Source organism: Bombyx mori, chromosome 1 (genome assembly GCF_030269925.1).
Source record: "Bombyx mori chromosome 1, ASM3026992v2".
Classification (NCBI taxonomy): Eukaryota; Metazoa; Arthropoda; class Insecta; order Lepidoptera; family Bombycidae; genus Bombyx; species Bombyx mori.
In genome coordinates this window covers 7,049,740-7,074,430 of record NC_085107.1, presented here as the reverse complement: position 1 = coordinate 7,074,430, position 24,691 = coordinate 7,049,740, and the positions used below count along the sequence as shown (strand labels likewise).

The window sequence follows — 24,691 nt, the reverse complement described above, 5'->3', positions numbered from 1 at the left end:
TATTTTTTTTTGGATTATAGGTACATATTAAATATTTTTTGTGCAGAAGATCGGTCAAGAATTTCAATGAAACTTTTACAGTTCGGAAGAATTTGATTTGGTTTTATAAAATATATTTAAAACTGTCCTATGTTTTATCATACAAATATTGCCAGAACTAGAGATGGTAACGAGAAAACTAAGCCGAGGCGAGAGAAACATTTGAAATACACATCGTTCAAACCAAACTTAACGGAAGCATTACAAATAAAAATTAGTAATTACAAAAATGTCATCACCTGATTGGCTTAAAACGTCTTTGTTACATTAATAATCATAACATAAATCAATTCATACAGTAGAACAAATCTTCCAATACGAGTACGCTTGAAGTTTTTTTTTATGTTTTAAAGATTACTCGTGGCCCGAATGCCTTTCCAGTTTCACCAGGACAGGTGGGCGAGCAAAGGCTCAGCCAGGAGGGGTGGGATTTGCTAACAACTGCCCGAGCGCCTCCGAAGGAGACCTAAAAACTCAAGAGCAATTGCTTCGCGAATGAATCTACTACCGGATCGGAATCGTGACCCGCTGAGAAGATACAGCGAGAAACTCAGCGGGCTGATGCATGGGTTAGGTTGCATGTCGACCTCTTTGTCGAGTTCGACGAGTACGGTTACCGGGGTCCCTAAGCCTGCTCCTAGTATTAGAGCTGAAGGCGTCTAATGCAAAGGCTATTGGATCTGATGGATCCGCAAGGACGTGTCCAGGGCGTCGACGGTGACTGGTTCCTGCATGATCAGGATTCGGGGAGTAGTCAGCGATGGAAACGATAAGGCGATTATCATGACGACGCTTGAAGTAGGCACAGTTCCCAAGATACTGGCTGCGTTACCTCGTTGGATAGTCAGACTCACTCTCTGTGCAAATTACCAGCCAGCCTTAGCATCACGTGTAGCCTCCTTCAAGCGTCCTCCGTCTTTGTTGAATTCAGTTTTTCACTAAATATGCTGATGAACAGAAAGAACATAAACAGTTTTAACTGTAAAAACGGTAGAAGAGTGGTTAGTTTATTTTGTGCGGGTTGAATTGAATAATCCGGAAGGGACGAAAAAATCTACTCGATAGCGTGTTCGTAATTTGTGTGAACACGAAGTAAATTAATTTAAAGTACGCATATTATTCTTAAGTTGTGTAACGAAATTTCACTCCCTGTTCCTTATTGCTTTGTTCTTACAAGCGATGAATTTATTACATGATGTGCATGTGCGATGATGAAGTACGTGTAAATTAAACACAAATTTTGTTGCACAACATGTGTTTAAATGCAATGAAGTGAAATTTTAGAAAACAACAAAAATACAGATGCATTTATGTTTGTCTGATCAACTATTAGTACTACGGTTTGATCTCGTGATCGTTTTATTCCTTTTTCGGGGTTCCATGGTTAAATGAAAAAAAAAACCAAACTCATTATTTTATTGTGTGAGTCAGTTTGGGAAAATAAAAAAAATATAGTGGACACTTCATATACATAAAAATAAAGGGTGAACTGTAGCGTTTGAGGTATATATTGGTAAATGACATGACGGCCATCTTGAGATTAAGTATCGCAATATGAATGAATTTTATATAATGGCTGTGCCATAATATAAACCGTAACGTTCGATTTTTAACCGACTGCCAAAGGAGTTTAATGTTTTTTGAGGGTAGGTAACCTTTCGCACGATAACAGCCTATATTTTTTAGCAATATTTGAGGTGAGATTGAATTGTTTCAGTTGTGGGAATGGTTTATGTTAATTCAATATAGTGTCCGCGAAAACGCTTTTGATTTTAAAAGATAAGTGAATGCGCTCACAGCCCATGTTGAGGTATGTGACTGCCGAAACTAATTTAGATCGTAATGAGAATGAGACCGAAGTATCCTTGGTATCGTATAGCGGCTGTCACACTCTTCAAATCGGAATTCATTAATGCTTTACAGTAGAAATGGGCAGGCTACCCGAGCGGTCTCACAATCCGTCCCACCACCAGTAACAAAATGTCGGTAACGAATTCCCAGGCTGGAACAAACAAAATAAATAAAGCATATTTGTGTATAATTTAAACGTCCCCATTTGGAAGATCTTTACGAAAATTTGCACAATGGTATTATATATTGGAGTGATATTAAAAAGCTTGTCATTCGCTTTTAGCTCTGTACCTCTAATTCGGCCTAATTTTTGCTTTTGCTTCTCTTCTTTAAATTGACAATCTAAGTTTGTACCCAATACCAAAAATATAGTACTTTAAATAATTTTATTTAATATGATAATGTTTAACAGGATCAAATTGTTTTTTTTACTAAATAATACATGACTCTCTTAAGAATATAAATTTACTTGAATTTGAAATTTTATTTATTCGAACGCAAATTTCTTTTTTCTGCTTTGTTCATTGTTATGTTCAGTTTCGGCTTTCACTAAATTAAAATTTAATTTCTAGAGATAATTAAAAAGTTAAAGTAGAAATATCTACATTGTTTTTGGAAGCAAATGAATCGTAGGTGTCAGTTAATCCCGTTTTCTTAGACAATCTTTATCACATAACTAAATAATGAACCTATGTAATTCCCTTTGTGATAAGAAATGTCACGAGGTCGCACATGGTACCATTCTGCTTGTTTTGGCAGTGGAGCAGTCATTTCAAGACCTAACCCTCTTACCTCGGGCAGCGCACGTGCTTTAACTTATACGAGCTGACGATCCCCCTGGTTTTGAATCGCCATCGCATAGTGTATGTCACCATAAGAAATGTAGTGGACTTTTCAATTTATTGTAGATGCTCTACTATTTAGATCTTCCCGAACGCTTCGCTAATTAGCCAGAATATTGGAGACCTACGAAAATACAATACGCACTACTAATGTTGCTACGGAAGAGCTCAAATAATATAGCAGCATTAGCTATAGGTGTCGACGACTATGGTCCCCATATCCCTTGATGAACAGTCGGATAGATTATTATTAAATATAATTATCTGACTTTTTTAATCTATGATGTTTTTGAAATGCGATACCCGCTGATACAACAGGGGCTGCTTAGCTACTGCCGTTTAAAAAATATAACGAAGTCTTTGATGCCGTTTGTTTTAATTCGAGTTTTGTCTTATAACTAATTGACCGCTACTTATTGCCAAATAGTTTAGTATAATCTGTATGTTTGATCCGAGAGAGTCAGATAGAAATTCAAGACCGTACGTACTTGCCAATAACTGTTCCATATTTCACTAAAGCGAGGCTGAGACGCGTGTGTTGTGGTAAGCGGAGTTCGGACAATTAAGTATAAGGGTAAATCCTGGTAGCCGAGGCCTCGGGCACCTTGCCACATGGCAGCCGACTCGATCCTCATTTTATATCAAGTTTAATCTCCACACCATCACAGAAATTAGAACAATAATACGCGAACGAGTGGCGATTTTACTAAAGAATGATTTTTGACGGCCCTTAATTGATTCGTTAACAACTAAAAACATTTTTTTTATACAGATAAATTCTAATTTGAGCTAATTAAAGCTTTCAAATTATGTTTTTCTTTGCCATGCGCTATTAGATTCTGATTTATGAATAATTATTAATACGCGAGGTAGTATTATAATGACGTAACATATTTTAAAACACACACCTAACGTTATATTGGTTATTCATCTATAAATTTTCTGCTAGTTTTTCTTGTATATACTTATGTATATGTAAAACAGTGAATTCCTGCCACTATTCGTTGTGATGTTTAAACCTAATTATACAAATACAAAACCTCCTCTGAAATGCCAGTTATAACAACACTTAACATGCGACCATAAATATTTTGCAAAATTAGTACATTATTATTACATTTATTAAAAAATATACTATCACGTAATTATGTTATTGTATTTTTCATGATTTTCTGTATCCAGCTCAACATTTGTATAGAAATTGATAAAGCTATATTTTTATACTACATAGAATTAAATAAATAGAAAATACATTTTTAATAGTGTAGAAATAAAATATCCAAAAATTGATCGAAAGTTATAAATGTGTTATCTCATATACGTTTATTTCCGGCTTGATTTGCCACTCGAATAGCTGTAAATAGTATATAATAAAAAAGCAACAAATCAATCAAAATACATTTTAATATAAAGTGGGATTTCTTTAACAGAATTGAACCATAACTTAAGCTTTCGGCGCCGCTTTATTTATGCCGGAGCTATTTATTATAAAAATAAAGGATTGTGTCCTATTTATGATATCTTTTGACTGATTACTACCTAAAGGATATTTTATTTAGTTCCGTTTTTCGTTTACATGACTGCACAAATTATAGTTAGAAATAATATTTAAAACTAGAGGTACCGCAGTAGTCGAAATTCGACTATAATTAATTGGAATTGTAAGTTTGTACACTATTATGATTGTATTTTATACTTCTATAGTCACAAATTTCGCCAAGACTACACTATAAAAATATTAACAAAGACAAACAATTTTTAAACTACCTATTCTCAATTTGACAACAGACGTCAAGAACAAAAGCTTGACAATAAATAGTATGCATGCGTGCATGTGTGCGTCAAATACACGGTATGTAGTATGTGTAATGTTTTCTTTATTGATTTAATGTATCTTTTATGCATTATTTTAAAAAAATATTAGCATTGTGCACTTCTTCTCTATATTCTCTATAAGTGTGGAAAATTTCATACTCCTCTGACCGCGCAATTTTCGTAAAAAAGGATACAAAGTTTTTGCTTCACGTATTAATATATAGATACTTTAGCAGGTTTTATAACTTTAGCAGGTTTGACATCTGAAACCGAAGAGTGTGGCTCTAATGACAAGTCCAAGCACACCTATATGTATGAGCTTCTGTGTTAAACGCCTCGGTTGCTATCGGAGACTATTCAATTCAATTCTAAAATAACTATAGACAGTTCACCTCGGTCGGTTGATGAACTTTATAAATTCGTAATCAATGCCCTAGATGTTGTTATAATTATTTTATTAATAAGCAGAGCCCAACATCGACTTGGCTGTCGTCCAGTATGTATATCACTTAATTTAATGTAGCAAGTCTTTTAGATGTTTATAGCATAACACGGCTATCTGCCTATTTGAATTTAAGAACCGCCGTTAAGAAAGACTCATAATAAAGAAATTTAAAAAAGTTTTATTTTTTATTTTTTTCGAAAATATGTACCTATCTAGAGAATAATTATGATATTATATACAGATTACTGATTATTGGGAAATTATGCTTTATGAAAACTATTTCATTTGTTATTTTAGGTACCGTCATAGAATTTGAAATTAAGAATGGGACAAGAAGAAAGAAACCCTTAAAAATGTAAATAAACAATACTTTTTCATAAATACTCGTAGTATTCTAGGTCATCTACAAAAATTGTTTCTTTATCGATGAAATGCCCACGAATTAAAAGTAGCTAATCGTTAATGAGATATTGTTCTTAATGGATATCATATTTTCAGTTATATGATATGTACATATTATTATGTCTATGCGACTTCTGGGTCCGCGGATAAAGTTTGGTAGTCTTTGTTTTTGGCTGAGTTCCTAATTGTTTGATCTTGCCCCGTTATTACATCCCGTCAACTCTTTTCTACCATCTTACCATTTTTTTATTGCTTAGATGGATGGACGAACTCACAGCCCACCTACTGTTTGGTTGGTTGGTTGGTTGGTTGGTGTGGTTACTGGAGCCCATAGACATATACAACGTAAATACGCCACCCACCTTGAGATAAGAGTTCCAAGATCTCAGTATAGTTACAACGGCTTCCCCACCCTTTAAACCGAAACGCATTACTGCTTCACGGCAGAAATAGGCAGGGTGGTGGCACCCACCCACGCGGACTCACAAAAGGTCCTACCACCAGTAATTACGCAAATTATATTTTTGCGGGTTTGATTTTTATTACACGATGTTATTTTCCCTGACCGTGGAAGTCAATCGTGAACATTGGTTAAGTACGTATTTCATTAGAAAATTTGGTACCCGCCGGGGAGATTCGAACACCGGTGCATCGCTACATACGAATGCACCGGACGTCTTAACCTTTAGGCCACGACGACTTCAAAACCATTCGCCAGAGTAGAATCCATACCTACTGCATCAAAATACTAAGTTCATTGACAGTACATTTCCAGAGATTGTTTTTGCCACGTACCTTCTAGCTTAGAAATTATTACATCTTCGCGGTGTTCTTCAAACAAGAGATCTGAAGAATTCTTAGCGTAGATAGCGGCTTTTGCTATACTCGTTGCTGATGTTCATGTGGGCCACTTACGCTTTAGCCTTCTTAAGAATAAAATACATGTACAACCAAATCACGGATTCAATACAAACAATTTTCATTGTGTGTAGACGTTCACTTGAAAAGTTTTCTTCCTTGATCTTGGGAATATTTTCCAAAAGGGATAGGCAAATTAAGAAGGGTTCTCGCTGCTTTGAACTCCAAAGAAGATTGCCACAGACAATGACGATAGGCAGGGACAGCGATGTTGTCAAACAAACTGCAGGGATTTTATGAGATTCCAGATTAGCTTTTATGCCATCGAAAGTTTTGAGGGTCTAATCTTAATCTTGTTTAGTTGACTTGTAGTATTGAAAAAACTCAGGAAGGTTCTATCAATTAATTCCCTTATAATTTTTTTTTATATTTTCTTATTTACTTTGATGCATAGTTTGGCTCCATTGCTACATAAGTCATTGATAAGTAGAAGAAAAAACGATTAATATTACTTCTGCGCAATTAACAATTTATTTTGTTGAAACTTGAAATTAGAATCAATGATTAATTTAGTAAGCATATGGCTGGTGAGAGTTTCAAAACCTAACTCACTCTGGTTCTCTATTTCATTGAAAATGGCTGCTAGCAATGTAATTTAGCAGGAATATCAAACTTCTGAGTGTGAACCTGATGGTTGTCTGGAAGAGATCGCTCTTAGCGATAAGACCGCCAATTGTACTTTTTTTTGTATTTAATGTTTCGCATTGTTTCTTTTATTGGTGTACAATAAAGAATACTCTCTCTTCTAGAGGACTCCAAGATTGTTTATGTGATTATCCATGGCGTAAAGTTTTAGGGCTACGATAGTGCTACGATTCTTTTATTGCCTAACTTAAAGCCCACCTAGTGTATAGTGGTAACTGGAGCCCATAGGCATAACGACTTGAAAACCATCACCCATCTTCAGACATAAGGTCGAATTTGAATTGTATAGCGACCTTCCCACCCTTCAAGCCGGAACGCAAAACTGCTTTGCGGCAGAAATGGACATGATGGTGGTACTTACTACGGTTTGATTACAATACGTCCTAGCATCAGTAATTACGTAAATTTTTTGCGGGTACGATTTTTATTAGATTGCGTTATTCTGTCATCGTGGAAGTAATTTGTGAATTAATTACACGTACGTACGAAGATTTAAAAAAAATAGTAGCTGCCTGCTTGATTTGAACACCGGAATAGCCGCGTAGCTCGATACGAATAGACGGGGCGTTCTATTCTTCAGGCCACAACGAAATTTAAAAAATAAATAATATCGAATGCGATCTTTAAATTTATCACCGAGAATATCATCAGAACTGCCATCGTCCTAGTTTTCGGAAACGGCTGGATTGCTCCCGTGCGTGTTTTATAACTTTAAAATTATTACGCGACTAATTGAAATGACCTAGATGAATTTGTATACAGTTTTAATATTTTATTTGTTATTACTTTTTTTATTTCAACACATTTTGTAATAGTATTTTCTAATAACACATTGTATGGATGTATCTCGTCACAATCCTATTTATGTATGTACTTGTTAATCAGTGCCGAACAGCGATGTCATGTTGCTTGATGAATGGTCCAGACTTAGCAGTTGTTTGTTAAATGTACCTATTCAATTCATATAGATAATCATAATTTATTAAGACACTAAACGATTGAAGTTCTCGTTAAATATTTAAGCTCCATTGAAATTTTACGTGTTCTTGTTTAGAACATTAGTTATTGCGTCTAAATAAAAATTGTTCTGGTTCGAAGGTTGATATAGCTGTCACATTAAACTGGACAATTGGACCTCATGCCTCAAGGTGGATTCACGTTATCCGTTTTAAGCGGTTATCACGTGACGTCTAGTTTTATATAAGTAGTTCTAAAATTAAATATCATACAGATCAGGTTAGTATTGGTATTGAGAACGGTATTTCAAATTGGTATTTCAAAGCATCACTGCGCGTAACATAATGTAATAATGGAGGATCGTGAAATAAACGCAACTTTTTATCTGATGTATGGACAATGAATTTCCTTTTTTATTAAGCATTATAACCCCGCCAAAATTAGATTCGTTTTAGATAGTCCGCTAACGTAGACTATCTGAAACTAATAAGATACAATCTTCAAAAAAAACTAGGAAAACCACTTTAGTTTCGAAATCAAGTTCTGATGTCATCATTCATCATTCTGACTGTGACATTCATGTTGAAAAATCCGATTTAGTTCCAAAGTTCCAAAAAGAAATCCTAAAAGAACTACAATAGAATGATTTTACTGAAACACTATTTAAACAGTTATAAATATTTTCACAGAAATACAATACTACTACAATTCAGTATTGTTTGTCAGACGAAAATTCTTATCACAGGAAATATTTATCATGAAAATCAAGATAATCATCAAAGAGTGTTGCAACAGAGTGTGTACTTTTCTGATTAGTTTTATCTACGTCGATAAAGCTCGGATTGCGGTTTTGAGGCTATATTTAGTATCTGAAATGAATTAGCGAATGCTATACTTGAAATGATTAATTACTTTTAGAGAAAAACTTATTTGTGGTTCCGATAATATGTAGATTGGTGATCTTCGAATGAATTATTTGGAAGGACGTTGGTCTGTTGAAATTTAAGTTTGTTTGGTTTAGCTAAGAGACCGGCTAAATGCTTTAAGAAAATACATGAGCGGCACATAAAAATAGAAGATTAGACGTATAGGTTTTATTGAGATATTTAACTTTCTTTCTTTTAACTAAAAAAAGAACTTACACAGTCTCTATACAGTTTACAATAATACATTTTACAGGACATGTTTTTCTAAGTGACTTACATCTTGCTGGTTAAAGAAATCATCTTGAGCGTCCTCGTTGTTGCACCCCATGTCTTGCAAGAGCGGGGTCACGTGTCGCTCCCAATCATCCATTTTTATGACAATTCTCCTTAGTAGTCAGAGGATAACGCAGTTTATCAGTCACAGGGCTATGATGTTCACAAACAAAAAACCAGTCATTTTAGCGAAAAACACTGATACCAAAGTTTTTAGCTACGAGCGTGAGGCCGATCCACACATTTCGCGCCAAAAACTTCTTCACTTTTCCGAAAGCTACTGGAAGTGGCGGGAAATGGGCGAGATCGCACGCGACACTCAGCTGTCACAAACTTGAGCGAGAGAGAAAAAAACAAATGCGTCCGCGGGCGTATCACATGCCCGCTGTTACCGGTGCGCATTCAAAAAACGGACTAGGAGAAAAGTCGGCGTGGACAGTGCTTGCGGAGTCAGTGTGGCGAGGCGCGGGTTCCCGGCCGCCCGTCGACGCGACCGGAACAGGAGTGCATGGCGTTCCGCGAGGTCGCACGCCCTCTGCGTCGCGCCGCCTCGCAAGCCTCTCGCTCACTCCACAAGTCTTTACGTCAAGCCATCCCATTCGAGCGACTCGGCGCCGCACGCCTCCCATGGGCGGCCGCGATTTCCCGCCGTCCGTTCGTGGTCGCAACATGGCCGTACCTCTTTGCAGATCTCCGCTTACCCAGGTCCTGACATGAGCCACGGCCTACACATCCCCGGTCGGCTTATACCACACAAAATCACCTATATGATACCTATGGAACTAGCTGAAAATGCGCGAACAGCTAAACGATAAAACTTTTCTTAAAAACTTACACACTTCATGTACACTTCAAACTTTTGTCCCTCCCCGAAAAACTACATTTGAATGAAATTTTTTAATAATTTAAAAATGGCAGAAGTGCACGTAGCTGTCTCATAAAAAATGTTATTATTTAAGCTATTCAACAGACAATCGAACTGAAAACTATTAAACTAAAAAAATCATAAGGCAAAGATTAATCGAAAATTTGTAATCGAAGCCTATTTTTAATTGCTTTTCACTAATACTATTTAATGCGTTTGTAAAAACATAACCGTACATCACTAAGGCAAAGTAATAAAAGTGTTGATCCTTAAATTACAATACTATTACCTAGCGTTCCCGGTCTAGTTCTAGAATCCGCTTTCCTACTTAATTTTCAATAATTGCAAAAAAATCACTAAATCGAACGATACAATTATTTTGTGGATCACCACTATCGGAACGTAAAACTAATCACGATTATACGAAATACATGTAGGTATTATTAAATTTTCTAAATATATAAGTATACATTGTAAAACACTTAGTGGCCTGTAAAGTTCCAGAAGACCGTACAAGCGACCAATTAAAAGTTAAATGTCTAATTCTTGTTAGATGCGAGAAGTCCGCAACTAGTGGGTAGGTACCCAACTAAATTGAAAGTTCTTCAATGTTACGACGGTAAACGTATGATATGGGATCCGCTTGGGTTAGAAACGCTTGCAACTTAACAGTAATGATAAAGTTCGTCAGTAAAGTTTTTCCTGATAAAGTTCGGGATCCCCTCACTAAGAAACATGCTTCACGCAGGCATAGTTAATCAGTGCTTGCTTCTAAATAGGATGGCTCACCTGTCGAAATATCTATTCCAAAACTGTTCTTTGGAATGATTTTTTTCAAATTATCCGTAGGATAGTTTCTCTTCTCTTTTCAGGAGTTTTCAGAGGCTAATTCGCTGTTTTTGTGTCCTATATTGAAAGAGTACTTCATGAGCTGTAGTTCACGTCATTAATGTTCACTTACCATGAAGGGGCTTTTTTATTTTACGACTACGTTAAAAAATATTACTCGGATAAAACAAGAATGTGTTAAATTCTGCAATCTGTATATTATGTTTCAACTTGATTTTATTTCCCATTTAGACGAATTGATAAGTCATTAGCTGTACAGTGACTGCAAATTATCGACGCCGATAATTTTATGTTCCAAGCTTAATGCTGATTTAAAAAATATGTGTATCTTGATCATTTTTTCCAAACAATGGTGAAAATGTTTTTATTTTTTCATTACTTTATGTCCTATTTTTTTAAATACATATATGCGTTTCCAAAGGCTCAATGCAGTATCAATTCGAAATTTCCCTCAAAGGCACTCACTAGGCAATCTCGAAATAGTCTCCCAAAGTCGAAACTACACCCGATTTGGCCGTCTTAGGCATGCTTAAAGTCCTTCAGGCCTCTAAAGAAATTATTTCTGTCTTCTCAAATAAAATTAATTCAGGCATTTGGATACAATCTTGAGTTACCACTAGTGTTTTTTTCAGCTTCGGTTTAATTTTGCTTTTTACCATGATTTTTTAAATGAAAAACGCATATTTGAATACGGGTCCCGGCATAAAATGATCGCTTCTTATTTCTGACGCAAAGTAAATATGTTTAAACAATAGTGTAGTTTTTGAAACTTCCATTTACAATCGGAAAAAGGCTAGCGGCATGCGTAATGCTCTATTTCGGAAGCCAATGAACTCCGAATGGGCTGATTAGAAGTATAACGAAAGCTATGAGAATCTTAAATTAGGCTGATATAGGAAAATAAAATCCCTTAAGTGTAGCTTATATTTTTTTGCTTAGATGGGTGGACGAGCTCACAGCCCACCTGGTGTTAGGTGTTAAGTGGTTACTGGAGCCCATAGATATCTACAACGTAAATGGGCCACCCACCTTGAGATATAAGATCTAAGATCTCGGTAAAGTTACAACGGCTGCCCCACCCTTCAAACCGAAACGCATTACTGCTTCACGGCAGAAATAGGCAGTGATACCTACCCGCGTGATCTCACCAGAGGTCCTACCACTAGTAAAAAAATAATTTATATTTCTCGGTAGGCAGCGGCTTGGCTCTGCTCCTGGCATTGCCAAAGTCCATGGGCGACGGTAACCACTTACCCTTAGGTGTGCCATACGCTCGTCTGCCTACAAAGGCAATATTTTTTTTATTTATTAATTTAGATTAATTATTAATTTATTTTAATTAATTTATATTTACATTAAAACTAAATTAAATCGTCCCAATAGGGACTGTAGTGACAATATAAGCAAAGCTAATTATGAACTTCAATAGTAATTATTATTTCTTAGATTTCCATTTATGAGATAAATATGTTGTGGCGTAAAATTTATGATACTCGTACTATGCGGTTTTCAATTTACCTAATATATTTAGTTTAAAGCGACAAATCTATATATTAATACGTGAAGCAAAAACTTTGTACCACTTTTTACGAAAATTGCGCGGACGGAGGAGTATGAAATTTCCCACACTTATAGAGAATATAGAGAGGGAGTGCAGAATGCTAAACTTTTTTAGATTATGCCTCAATATTACATTAAATCAATAAAAGAAACATGATACACACTACCATGTATTTGACACACACAAACACGCGTATATATAGGTACTTACTCTTCGTTTGTTGTCAAACTTTTGTTATTGTTAAAAGTCCGTGGTCAAATTGAGAATAGATTATTAATATTGTTTGTCTTGGCGAAATCTGTGATTATAGTAAGTAGAATAATGGTCTTTCACAATAGAACCATAATAATGCTGAAACTTATAATTTCAACTACCTAATTATAGTCGAATTTCGACTACCGCGGGATCTCTAGTACAGTTAATTGTTTGAAATATATAATATTAATATTATTATTTTTGGATATTTAGCTACTAAATTATACTTTTTTTATGTTTTATATATTTTAATGTATGTAGCAGTGTAGGATAATGCTAATTTATTTGTGTGAAATTTTATTTGTTTCAGATCTACAAATTTACAATAAAAAGCGTAATCATGTTGCTTTTTTAATAAATGGGTCATTAAGTTCACTAGCGCAATAAAACCTCAAACTTAAATATTTGTAAAAACTCAAAAAAACACAATTGAATTGAATCGAATAGAATTAAGTGAATAACTGTGTTGAGGCTCTGGACAAAAACAAAACCTTTAACTATCAACAACACAGCATTTACGGTTAAATAATGCTAAAGTAATAGAGTACAAATTTTTCATCGATGAACATAATAAAGTTTAAAAAAAAGTGGCTATTTGCTTCAGTTTAATGGGACTTATAAGAAAGGGGAAACTTTTAAGACAGTACGCGGTATTTAGACGAAATAAATATCGGAAAACTGCATCGAGATTGTAAATAATCTCTTGCAAAAGTATTTAAGTAGAGTATTTTTTGCCACATACCATCCAGCTTTCGAATGAGTTTCCCGAGCGCTATGACATGTCTTTCTTCAAACGAAGCTTGTATTTTACGGTAGGCAGCGGCATGGCTCTGCGCCTGTCATTGCTGAATTTCATGGGCAGCGGTAACTACTCACTATCAGGTGGACCGTATGCTCGTCTGCCTACAAGGGCAATAAAAATAAAGGTTTTATTATGTTCAGTTCCATAAGATGCCTTTATACGGCGCATTGTAAATCAAATTCCAAGCCGTCTCGCCAACATCTGAAGGTACCTATCCTCAATCAAATGACACATATGTAGATATATAATATATACCTATACCAGTTACAAACAACGATATTCGAAACGATTTACCGAGCAATGACGCCCGCTCGGTGGAAGATTTTTCCTTTGTGGTTCAAATTGACACTTGTAATCTGCGACTGAACAAATGCATACTTCACACAACATAAGCAATTAATAGGTCCATTGCAGCCAACTCACCGCACTCTGTGGTTACGGAACGTACCCTCACTACCTCATCACGCCACCACAGCCCAACGGATATTCAGACTTGGGACAGCTAGCACTTGCAAGCTACTCCCAACACCGATACCACTGTACATACTGGCGCGACCTCCGGTATTAGAGAGGAGGGACATAGCGGTAGATAGCCCTAAAGATAATCTAGATAGGTATAAGCTTGGATATATACCAGTCCCTACCAACAACATTCAATATTTAGCCAAACAATATTTCCGGATTGATGGAAATTCTTTTTATTGTCATTACGTATAGCATGGAAGTAACATTAAATGATAATACCTACATTTTTTTTATTTTTCGAATGATCGGAGTCTTATAACTAGGTAGGTCTGCAAAGTCATACGGTCAAGGAGTAAGAAGAATACTGTTAAACCAAATAATTTAAACATGGAACTCAGGTCTCAAAATGGCTGTATGTAGGTATTCATTAATGTATTATTAGGGACCTCGATAACCGCTTAAATATCTAGACTTAAAAAAAACTGACTCCGACCGTAATTTATATAACTCGAATAAAAACGTAATATTTATTTATTTAAATGGCATTTAGAAAAAGCATTAATAATTGCGTTCATATAACTCATGCGAATAAATTGCCAATAATCTATTGAATAAAGAATGAGAAAAGAGGCATTTTTTTATATTTAAATACGGAAGCTTGAAAATATTTGTAACCTGTAAATTTTAAGGCACAAGCTAGAAGTTTCGTTTACTTCAGTTCTTGTTTCATAATTTATGAAACAACAGTGTCAACGACTTGGCGACTTTACAGACAGACGCCTGAGCGTGATCTGTGTTTGGCGCCCGAAATCAGGACGTGATTTACGCGGAGTAACTGTCATTTTTCAATGTTTGGATAAATTTTACTACCTTCAAATTTTAAATTGTGAAACGTTTGAATAAAAAGGCATAGGTACCCATATTTCATGATGAAACTATGACAATAAAGATACAATTTGATAACCAGCTGTCTTATTGACTAGTAGTACCTAACTAATATGTCTATCAGGATAAAAGTTAAAAGTTTCGATTAAATTTCTAAATATCTTTGTAAGCTACAATACGAGTGCAATAACTACCTATCTACTGTTAAAATACATCGATGACGTTTCACAAAATTCACTGAGTAATATCAAAACCAAATGTTCAGTGTACATTTTTTACAAGAAATTTGAATATTGAATGAAAACATATTATTGTATTTGTTGTGGTCTTCTATGTTTAATCGTTTAGGAAACGTAATCACATTAAAATGATAAGATGTTAGGTTAGTGATTCTGTTGTGGTGATTTTATATTACAGTCTATTGCGACTAATATCATTATCTTCTCTCAAGGTGGATAGTTTAAACATTGTCATGCCCATGGATTTTTTATATCCGTTTCTAAATAGATTGGCCGTGAAATACGCCCATCTCTGCCATAACAAAATATACCTACAGCTTTTTTCAGGTTTCATTTTTGTTACAGTGCATGTTTCATATGAATAAGTAGTTACTTTAAAGCAAATTAAACTCGTAATTATGAAATGGTTATTAATTTGCATGCAGAGATATGCATAAATATTCAGTGACATCTAAATTTCACCGTGTCGCAACATTACTAGATGCAATAATAATATTAATTAGTGGCATATTGAGATAATCATAACTTCATGCTATTTTTTATTGCATGCAATTAAATAGTTAATTACCCAAGACTAGTCTTGTTATGTTTTTATGAGAACCGTAAATAAACTTTGAAGATATAAATTTTAAAACAGTTCCAATTTAAGGTTATTTTCGTTTGTACAGTAACTACCAATTTATTATTATCTATATCTAACGTGTAAGTTTATTCTGTAAAAGCACAAACTAAGAAATGAAAATAATGTAAATAATTAATAAAAAAAAAAATGTTCTAGATTAATAGGTAATGAGGCTATAACCCAAAAATAGGCTCTAACAGGCTTTTTCTTAGTTAACTCATTGTTTTTACATGAAAGAAAATTTGTAATATTATTATTCGATGCTCAAACACATAGAATCCGAAGCTGTTCTCGAATGTAGGTAAATTATGTAGGTACATTCTGAAACCTAACTAACAATGCAAGCGAGACTGTTTTGCGATATGTACACAACAACTTTTACGAAATGCCAATCCGTATAATATACGGAACAATACGACGGTCTCAGAACATGTTTCCTATTTCTATAATAATTTTAAAGTAGATACAATATGCTATTAGCTACATTCTTTTAAATCTTAAATTTAAATCGTAACATTGACAAAGTAAAAAAATACTTTCTCTTCTACTCCCAATTATTTAATAATATTTTTGTAATTATAATATTTGGTGTGATTATTATTATTGCCTTAGTGGTTGACGAGCTCATCGGTCATCTGATGCTAAGCAAACCAGAACCACATAGCAAAGTGAATGCTACCCCTCACAATCTGTTAATAAGAACTAACTCTCAGTGCCGTTGGATTGCTGTATCCCTATTGGGAGAAGGGCGTATTATAAATGTGGCCATTTTTCATATTTCTGCTCCAAATTGTTTAACCGTTTTTGTCTAAAGAGTAACACGGCCGTGGTACAATAAAAATATTCACGTAACATAATAATAATAATCATCATCATATTATAACGGTAGGAAGGCAATATCTTTAAGCTAGCTATAGAACCCGAATAGAAGAAGCGACGAGTCACAGCACCATTTTGCTCATAAACACTACAACACCTATTAAGTAGCTTTTATAAAGTACTGTATGTAAAATAGAAGAAAAAAATATATACATATTAAGAAATATCATTTTTAAATTACGATATAATTATTGTGTGTATAAGTATTGTGCGTGTGATTTGTTTTAGTATTATTCTAAGCGTATAATTTCCATAATAATATTTGAACGCCTTTTTTTATCCATGTTGGTTTAATGTCATCAGCCTAATTAATTTAATTTATTTTTTGAACTCCAATAAGATTCCGTGAAATATTTGTCATTTAAAAGAGCTTTTGTGTTCATTAAACCGTATAGTTATTCAACCTGACCATTATGAACTTACTTATTTATGGAACGGAACGTTTTTATCAAGTTGATGTTGAAAGAAAACGGAACGTGTTTGATAGCTCGGTTTGTTTGACGTTTTGTATGGTTATCTAAAAATATTCCAAATTTCAATTGCCTAAACTTAATCGTTTAAGTTATAGAAAAGTTATAAAGTAGCTCTGTTCCTATTTATACAAAAAAAATGTCTGCTCCAACCGAGTTAAGTTTCGATGAAATACTTAAGTTTATGTTAGCACACAATGGTAAAGTTACAAACCACGAATTAGTGAAGCATTTCAAAGTTTTTCTTATGAATCCTGAGATGAGAGGTAAGTATAATCTTAGGTAGGAATGAGATTCATCGCCAATCCTTGACACCGGCTTCACTTTCAGACGAAGCAAGAAGTACTTTCAAAAAGAACGTTAATGCACTCGCTATAATAAAAACTCAAAACAATGAGAAATGGCTCATACTCAAAAAGAAGTATATGCCAAATAACGGTAAAGATATGGAAGAGGTCAGTGAGACTAAAGCTGAGTCACCACACGTGGGATCTCTTGACACGCAATTAGAGTCTGATCCCCCACCACCTCCAAGGCCGCCGTTACCAGTTCAACTTAATCAGGATTTCAGTTTATTGACTAATCTTATACAAGATACTCAGTGTAATCCAATAAGCGAAACCCAAGAAAGTCTTGCTTCAGCACAAAGTGAAGATGTACCACCAAAAGTCCATCCGAGAAGAAGATCTTCAGAAAAAAACTTGGAAAAACTGTCAAGCCCACAGACACAGTCTCACCGTACCTCTATACCGAACAATGAAAGTGTTGAGATATCTGAGACCTCACAATCTACTTTGACTTCATCAAGAAGTGAGAGCATGCTGGTAGACAATGAGCACAAGATCTCAGTGAAGGAAAGAAAGCAAATGTTCAATCGAATGGCCTCAGAAAGTGATGTCTTGAAATCAAATAAAATTGGTACAAGCTTCAGCACAATGGTAAGTTCTAAATTTTGTTCAACGTTTTGTATTCTACTTCTAAATCAAATAATTTGAATATGTTATAATAGACATTACAATTATATTATATATTTTTGTACTTACATATCTTATCAACATTTTATTTATTTTGAATATTATTTTTATTGCTTAGATGAGTGAACCAGTTCACAGTTCATCTGGCGACAAGTGTATACAGCAGCCCATACATATCACAATGTGAATGTTGCTGCCCATATTGAGTCTCAGCTCTATGTCTTGATTGTATAATAATGGTGTCAATGCATTTTTTTCAGTTTGATTATTTTTATCAGGCATTCCTTCGTTGTTGATGTCATTCCTAAACATGAGTCAAGTACAAATATCATTAGATAGATTGATACCTACTTGAAGCATTTCACCACTATTATATTAATTGTATTTCTTGATATAAATACACAAACTAACTTATCCTTTAGCCTACAATGACTTAAAATGTTTGTTGTCAGTTACAGTCGCAGTGTTTGGTTTGGGGTTTGTTAATACACTTAGGTGTAAAAAAAGAAATGAATAACCTAGAAAAAATATTCAAAATCTTCATTCTAGTAGATCAACAATGTTTGACAAACAAATTAGTCTTTTAGTGTGTTTACTTAATTGCTAAGAAAATATTAATATAATATGCGCTGAATACAAGTAAAGCGGGGCCAATCTTTGTAGTGAGGCTTGATGAAGACCTATGTCCAGCAGTATACGTCTGTGGGTTGATAGTAGTAGTAGGTAGTATATAATATATAACAATGCATGACCTATATTTTAAGGTATTGACTATTTTCTTATGCTTTTATAAGTTTGATTAAAATACAGTTTTTATGATATTCACTTATCTAATTCATTTCTTGATCATGCCATTTAAATATTTTATGGTTTTGATGGGCATAGGTGATTGAAACCGAACTATAGTACATATTATTAAAAATTAAATATATTAGTTGTTAGGGATTTGCTTCTTGTTTTGTCTTTGTTGAACTATATAATTATTATTTTGTGTCCTTTATTATAAAAATGGATTGCGGTGTGATGTATAAAGAAGTGGTGCATCATTAATGATGTCTGAAAAATTTGGATCCTGTAAAATAATTACAAAAAAACATCACACATGTTTCAAACGGCCGTCTGGTGTAGTGGTAAGTGACATGGTCACTACACAAGGGGGTTGCGGGTTCGAATCCCGCCAAGGGAAGATATTTGTATGATAAATATAAAGTATTTTCCAGGATTATGGATGTATGTTAAATATATGTATGTGTATAATAAAAAATCTTACATTTATTTCCGTTATCTGGTACCTGTAACACAAGTTCTTTACGAACTTATCACGGGACCAGTTAACGTGGCGTGATTGTTAGTAAATATTTATTTATTTATTTATTTTAATAGCTTGTTTAGCATTTTATGTATCTTTGCACACACAGAAATAATTGTTTGTTTGGCTTGGATTTTCAATTTCACAACAAGAGGATAAATCATAATTAATGTCCTGAACATTTCACAATATTTCAATGCCCTTGAGCACCATATGTCGAATTAATATGATTTCTTTAGTGAGTATTTTGTCACACTTTAAAATTTTATTGGCACCACTGTTTGTGGTATGTTGATGAACTGCACACTTGTGTATACCGTTTTTCTTAACATACGCATGGCATCTGAAATGTGTCTCTTAGTCTGTCCTATGTTTTATCACTACTGCAACCAACTGCAAAAGCAGTTTTAATTATGAATAATAATAATGTTACTGGTGATATGACCTCTTGTGAGTTCGCACGGGTAGGTATCACCACCTTGGCTGTTTCTGCCGTGAAGCAGTAATTCGTTTCGGTTTGAAGGGTGGGGCAGCTGTTGTAATTGTACTGAGACCTTAGAACTTATATCTCAAGGTGGTTGGCGGCATTTACGTTGTAGATGTCTATAAGCTCCGGTAACCACTTAACATCAGGTGGGCCTTGAACGCGTCCACCACCTAAGCAACAAAAAAAAAAGTGATGTAATTCAATTTAAAAAAGTGTATGATGTAGGTACTTATGGCATCAACATTTTTATGGATATCACAGGTAGATTATCTTTTAATCCGTAGTAGTGGTAATGCAGTAGTATAGCTAAACTGCTGCTTACCGTGAGGAATATTTTCAAATATTATATAATGTTCTTAGTCTAGCAAGTAAGACTGTGTGACAGCTCTGTGTGGACACCAGTGATTTTTCTAAAGAACTAGGTGCTTAATACGAACGACTTTCCCGATCAAAGAATACCATTGTGTAATAAAAATGATATAGTTTTTTTTATTTGCCTGATTTGTTTCTATAAAATATTGTAGATCCGCAAGGTCCCCTTATTCTGCCTATTTATACTGCTCAATTTTCTTAATGGTCAGAACAATATCGGACGGACGGAATTTTATACAATTTTTATTTATAAAACACAGTTTCAAGTTAGTATAGCGATAGAACAGATTCTCTATAAAATCGACAAACGCGCGATGAATGTTAAATTAACAATAACTGAGATACTTATAACTTGACTGTCTAAGCTGAGTCTCTAGAGAGAGAGAGAGTATTCTTTATTGTACACCAAAAAACAAATAAACAGTGCGATACATTAAACACAAAAAAGTACAATTGGCGGTCTTATTGCTAAGAGCGATATCTTCCAGACAACCATCAGGTGGACAAGAATCATTTGGAAACGAACTACGCGCGGTGTACCATTCCAGTGAAATACATATACCTACACATACATACACACATACATATCTCCGTAAATATACATACAATTAATACAAAGTATTATAATATAATAATAATTATTAAAAATAAAAAATAATTAAATTTTGCTTCTTTACACATAAATAAGAATAAGCAATTTACATATAAAAGATACTTAAAATACCGTTGTAACATATACAATTGAAGTAGATACCAATTTCAGAAATCTACCTTATCACATATTTAATTGGTTGACTATTATTTAAAAAATGCTCCTTAATGAGGCGTTCTAGATATCGTGCTTAGGCATAGTTTATCGAAAGTTCATGCAAGTTATTTATTCATTTCACACTATTGAACAGAAGGTTATGACGAAAGTTTCAGTTAATAAATTCTATATTAATGCTCAGAGGAATTGCTTGAGATAATACTCTCATCTTATTTTTAACACCGTATGGTTATCATAGAAAAGTTTGGCCTATAAACAGTAACGGCTGCTTTTTATATGCGTTTGCACACATTTTGTCTAAGAACCATTCAACTCTGGAATTAACTATCCTTCAACGAGGTTTGAGTGTCCTTCTCCGTAGATTAAGTTATATCCTGGACTATAAGGACTTTGAGCGAGAGTAACCATTTCGCAACAGGTACACCGAAAGGTTTTTTCTAAGAGCTAACAGAAAAGACAAAAAAAATAATGCGAATGTTGATACTAACATTTCGTGTTGCATTAAATTATAACGAGTAAAGTAATTTTTGGACAATGTGATTTGAAGAAACAGCCCCCAGGGCCACCTGTTTAGTCGGCTGACAATCATTAACAAATATTTTGATCCAAAGCAATGCGATATAGAGTTTAATTAGGCCGTGTTTTGACGAGATATCAATCAATATGTGTGTTTAACAAGGTATTCTTGTTCAAAAAGGATTAGGTATTTTATTTCCGTTAAATTATTAAGTGAATTCTTTTAGATATACACAATGTCCGTAATGTGGGGATATAATGCCTTATAACGTTACTTATGCCTAATTATTAAAACAAATTTCGATAAAATTCCTTGTCGATCCGTAGTTGCGTGTTATTAGTTTAATTCTTCTTCAAACGAGGCTTGTGGAGAGTATTAAACGGTAGGCAGCGGCTTGGCTCTGCCCCTGGCATTGCTGACGTCCATGAGCGACGGTAACCACTCACCATCAGGTGGGCCGTATGCTCGTTTGCCAATACGGCAATAAAAACATAAAAATAATAATAGATAAATATTAAAAATATTCTCATAATAAACGTAATGAAATAATCTTAATATTATCAATATCTCAGAAAAAAAAATGTAAAATATACTAATACAATATTCAACTACTATAGAACATGACTATGAATTGCTTAACAGCTCCTTAAACGTTAAAATGTAGCTCCGGCTTTTAGGGGCAAAAGTTTCCTGACCGTCGACACCTGGTGTAACTAATTGAATTGTAAAACCTTCGTCATGGCCTTTTGGCGGTCAAAATGATGTCGAATATGATTATTATCGATAATAAATTTAGTGATCGCGCCGGGATATCGGAACGAAACGGGAAATTGCTAACGTTTATAAGTTTAAACACACCTTTGGCCTTTTAAGTAGTTTTATAAATGACGAGTGAGATCCCGAGTCCTTTATTATGAAATAATACTTTAATTGCCGTTTTTTTTATGACACATACAATATCAGTACACCCGAAGGGCATATTTTACAGAGAGAGAAAAACAGAGGTATATGTGTGGCGAGTGCAAAAAAATGCTCAATAATAATTTCGCATCAAATGAACGAGACAACCCACTGGGGACTTACACACTGGGGAAGCTTACATGACGAAAACAACAAAAGCTTTTAATGGCAAGTATTAGCTGTATCGTACGCTTCGGCGCATGTAATAGACCTTGAAATTGCCACTATAAGCTTTACGGTTTAATGAAATAAAAAATAACTTGTTGTTAAACATTTTAGCAGAAATTCAAGATCAGTAAATGTCGAGTTCTCAACTTTTTCTGATTTAATGTCAACGGGCCTACTATGCTGCATTAACAAGTACTTGAAACTTATATGCAGTTAGCAATACCTTTAACACCATTTAAAATATTTAGACACGCTAGGAGTTCACTTAGGCACGTCTAGAAAGCAATAAATATTAAATGAACAATCCGCTTCTCACTAATATGCCACATTGCCACCCGTCCAAGGGAGAATCCGACACATAAATCAACACTGAAATAGACTGACGATGTATGCACACACTTCCGCTCGTCAATTTGTCTTATAAAAATGTTAAGATTTTGATGAAAGTCCTCTCACGCTCTGCTATAAAATAAAAATATACATATTTCGAAGTGTATAAAATATTGTAAGACGTCAAAGATTTATTACAAAAAACAAAGCGAGTCGTAAATGTTTTTTTTTTTCTATTTTGGGAATTAATTCTTTGACACATGAGAATTAGTAATTAATTAACTTAGAAATAATTCACAATCCTGTCCGGTATATGTCAATATTTTCATCATTATTCACGGCATGTGTTGCATTGAACAGAGACTCGTGACTTGTGGTCGATTGTCCCTCGACAATTACTATCGTGTGGCACAAACGCGCACGTGCACCATTAGAGCCCTAAAAAAAGGTCATTCGTGATTTGCACTAAGCATTCAAAATGTCTTGATCCGTTAGAAAAGGCACGACAATTTTCCTCGCATATTCGAATGTGGTATTAAAGTATTCTAAACCTTGTACACTTATTAGCAAAGTGACGATGCATCCTGAGATGTTTTGATTTAATGGCATCAACAATTTAATTTAGTTTAATGGATTAATCTATGCCGGTTAACCAACGACCTTGATTGTTAGCCGTTCCAATTTTCACACGTGGGATTACTCGTAATTGAGTTAAAATGACTTTAGTTGAAGAAGTTTTAAAAGTCTGTTTGCAATTTCTCGGTATCACGGCAAACTCGAAATTCAATTCCTCTTTAGTAGCTAAGCAACTACTAAAACTTTTTATTACCTCCTTAAACCATGAGAGGGGTTTAATTATAGATCTACTTACTTTAATGTAAAAGAACGAGATTCTAATGGCCTGGCATAGGCTGTGGGCAAACATACCCAAACTATTTGAAACAACGTTGTATACTTTGTAATGACAAGCAAATAAACTTGATTTGAAGTATCAACGTTTTGTATAAATGCATAGTTATTATGCGCGATGAGGTAGATAACAGTGGCACGGTCTGTTGCAAGTTGGCAGGAAAATATGACCGATTTCATTGTTCTCTCGATGTTATTCGGGTCTGAGAATCACTTGCAGCCATCAACAACGCGGATGCCACACTTAACGAGCCTTGTCGAACTGGAAAATAGGAACGAGTGAATTAGCCGTCAGCTATTGAATGATAAAACCGAGACGCGGCTCATATGTATTCTGACGATTAAACAATTGAATGTCCGAGATCGTAACGCGGCAACGTTTGCGAAAGTAGGAACTTGTTTTTGCAGCGAAATTCAATTTGTAGAAACGATGTGGTATGTTGAAAGTGTTTCGTTGCGTTTAAAACCGAAACTGCACCAATGCGGGCCGGTCGAAGGCGCCAGTCTCTTGATAAAATCTTATCTTCTATCTATACAATAGGCTTTCCAGACTAATTCTTTATGTCCGTTTTGTGGCCGATAATATAATAATTAATTAAAGCACTGTACGTTTTTGGTCGGGGAAGATTTATTGATTGGTCAGATCCATATAATATGTGAAGTTAGGAAGTAATGACGTGTATGGATCGTAATGTCGTGCCTTCATCGTTGCCACCATAATGTGTCTCAGCGCGAACACCATGACCCGTCCGACGTCCTGTTGAGAGCCGGGACGCACGCACGCCTGGAGTTCTCCGGCAACCAAGAGTCAAAGCATTGCTTTCAATTATATTCATTATTTTTAAATGCCTTTAACGACTTTTCTATTTATGACCATTGTTGCCAAACATG

The 24,691-nt window shown here is 34.6% G+C and overlaps 2 protein-coding genes across 5 annotated transcripts in view; one reads left to right on the top strand and one right to left on the bottom strand.

Annotated features, from left to right (window-relative positions):
- Positions 1 to 9,614, bottom strand: part of LOC101745000 (homeobox protein araucan) — a 132,590-nt gene extending 122,976 nt beyond the window's left edge. For both annotated transcript variants that reach the window (XM_038011140.2, XM_062668432.1), the window contains exon 1: positions 9,118 to 9,614. In XM_038011140.2, the coding sequence (XP_037867068.1) occupies positions 9,118 to 9,210 (93 nt within the window). In that variant the 5' untranslated portion in view covers positions 9,211 to 9,614. The remainder of the gene's footprint in view (positions 1 to 9,117) is intronic.
- A 7,387-nt stretch (positions 9,615 to 17,001) lies between these two features.
- The window catches only part of LOC134198846 (uncharacterized), a 38,131-nt gene continuing 30,441 nt past the window's right edge, over positions 17,002 to 24,691 (top strand). For 2 of the 3 annotated variants that reach the window (XM_062668471.1, XM_062668474.1), the window contains exons 1-2: positions 17,002 to 17,271; positions 17,336 to 17,943. In XM_062668471.1, the coding sequence (XP_062524455.1) occupies positions 17,145 to 17,271; positions 17,336 to 17,943 (735 nt within the window). In that variant the 5' untranslated portion in view covers positions 17,002 to 17,144. The remainder of the gene's footprint in view (positions 17,272 to 17,335; positions 17,944 to 24,691) is intronic. The other variant, XM_062668472.1, reaches the window with a different exon arrangement.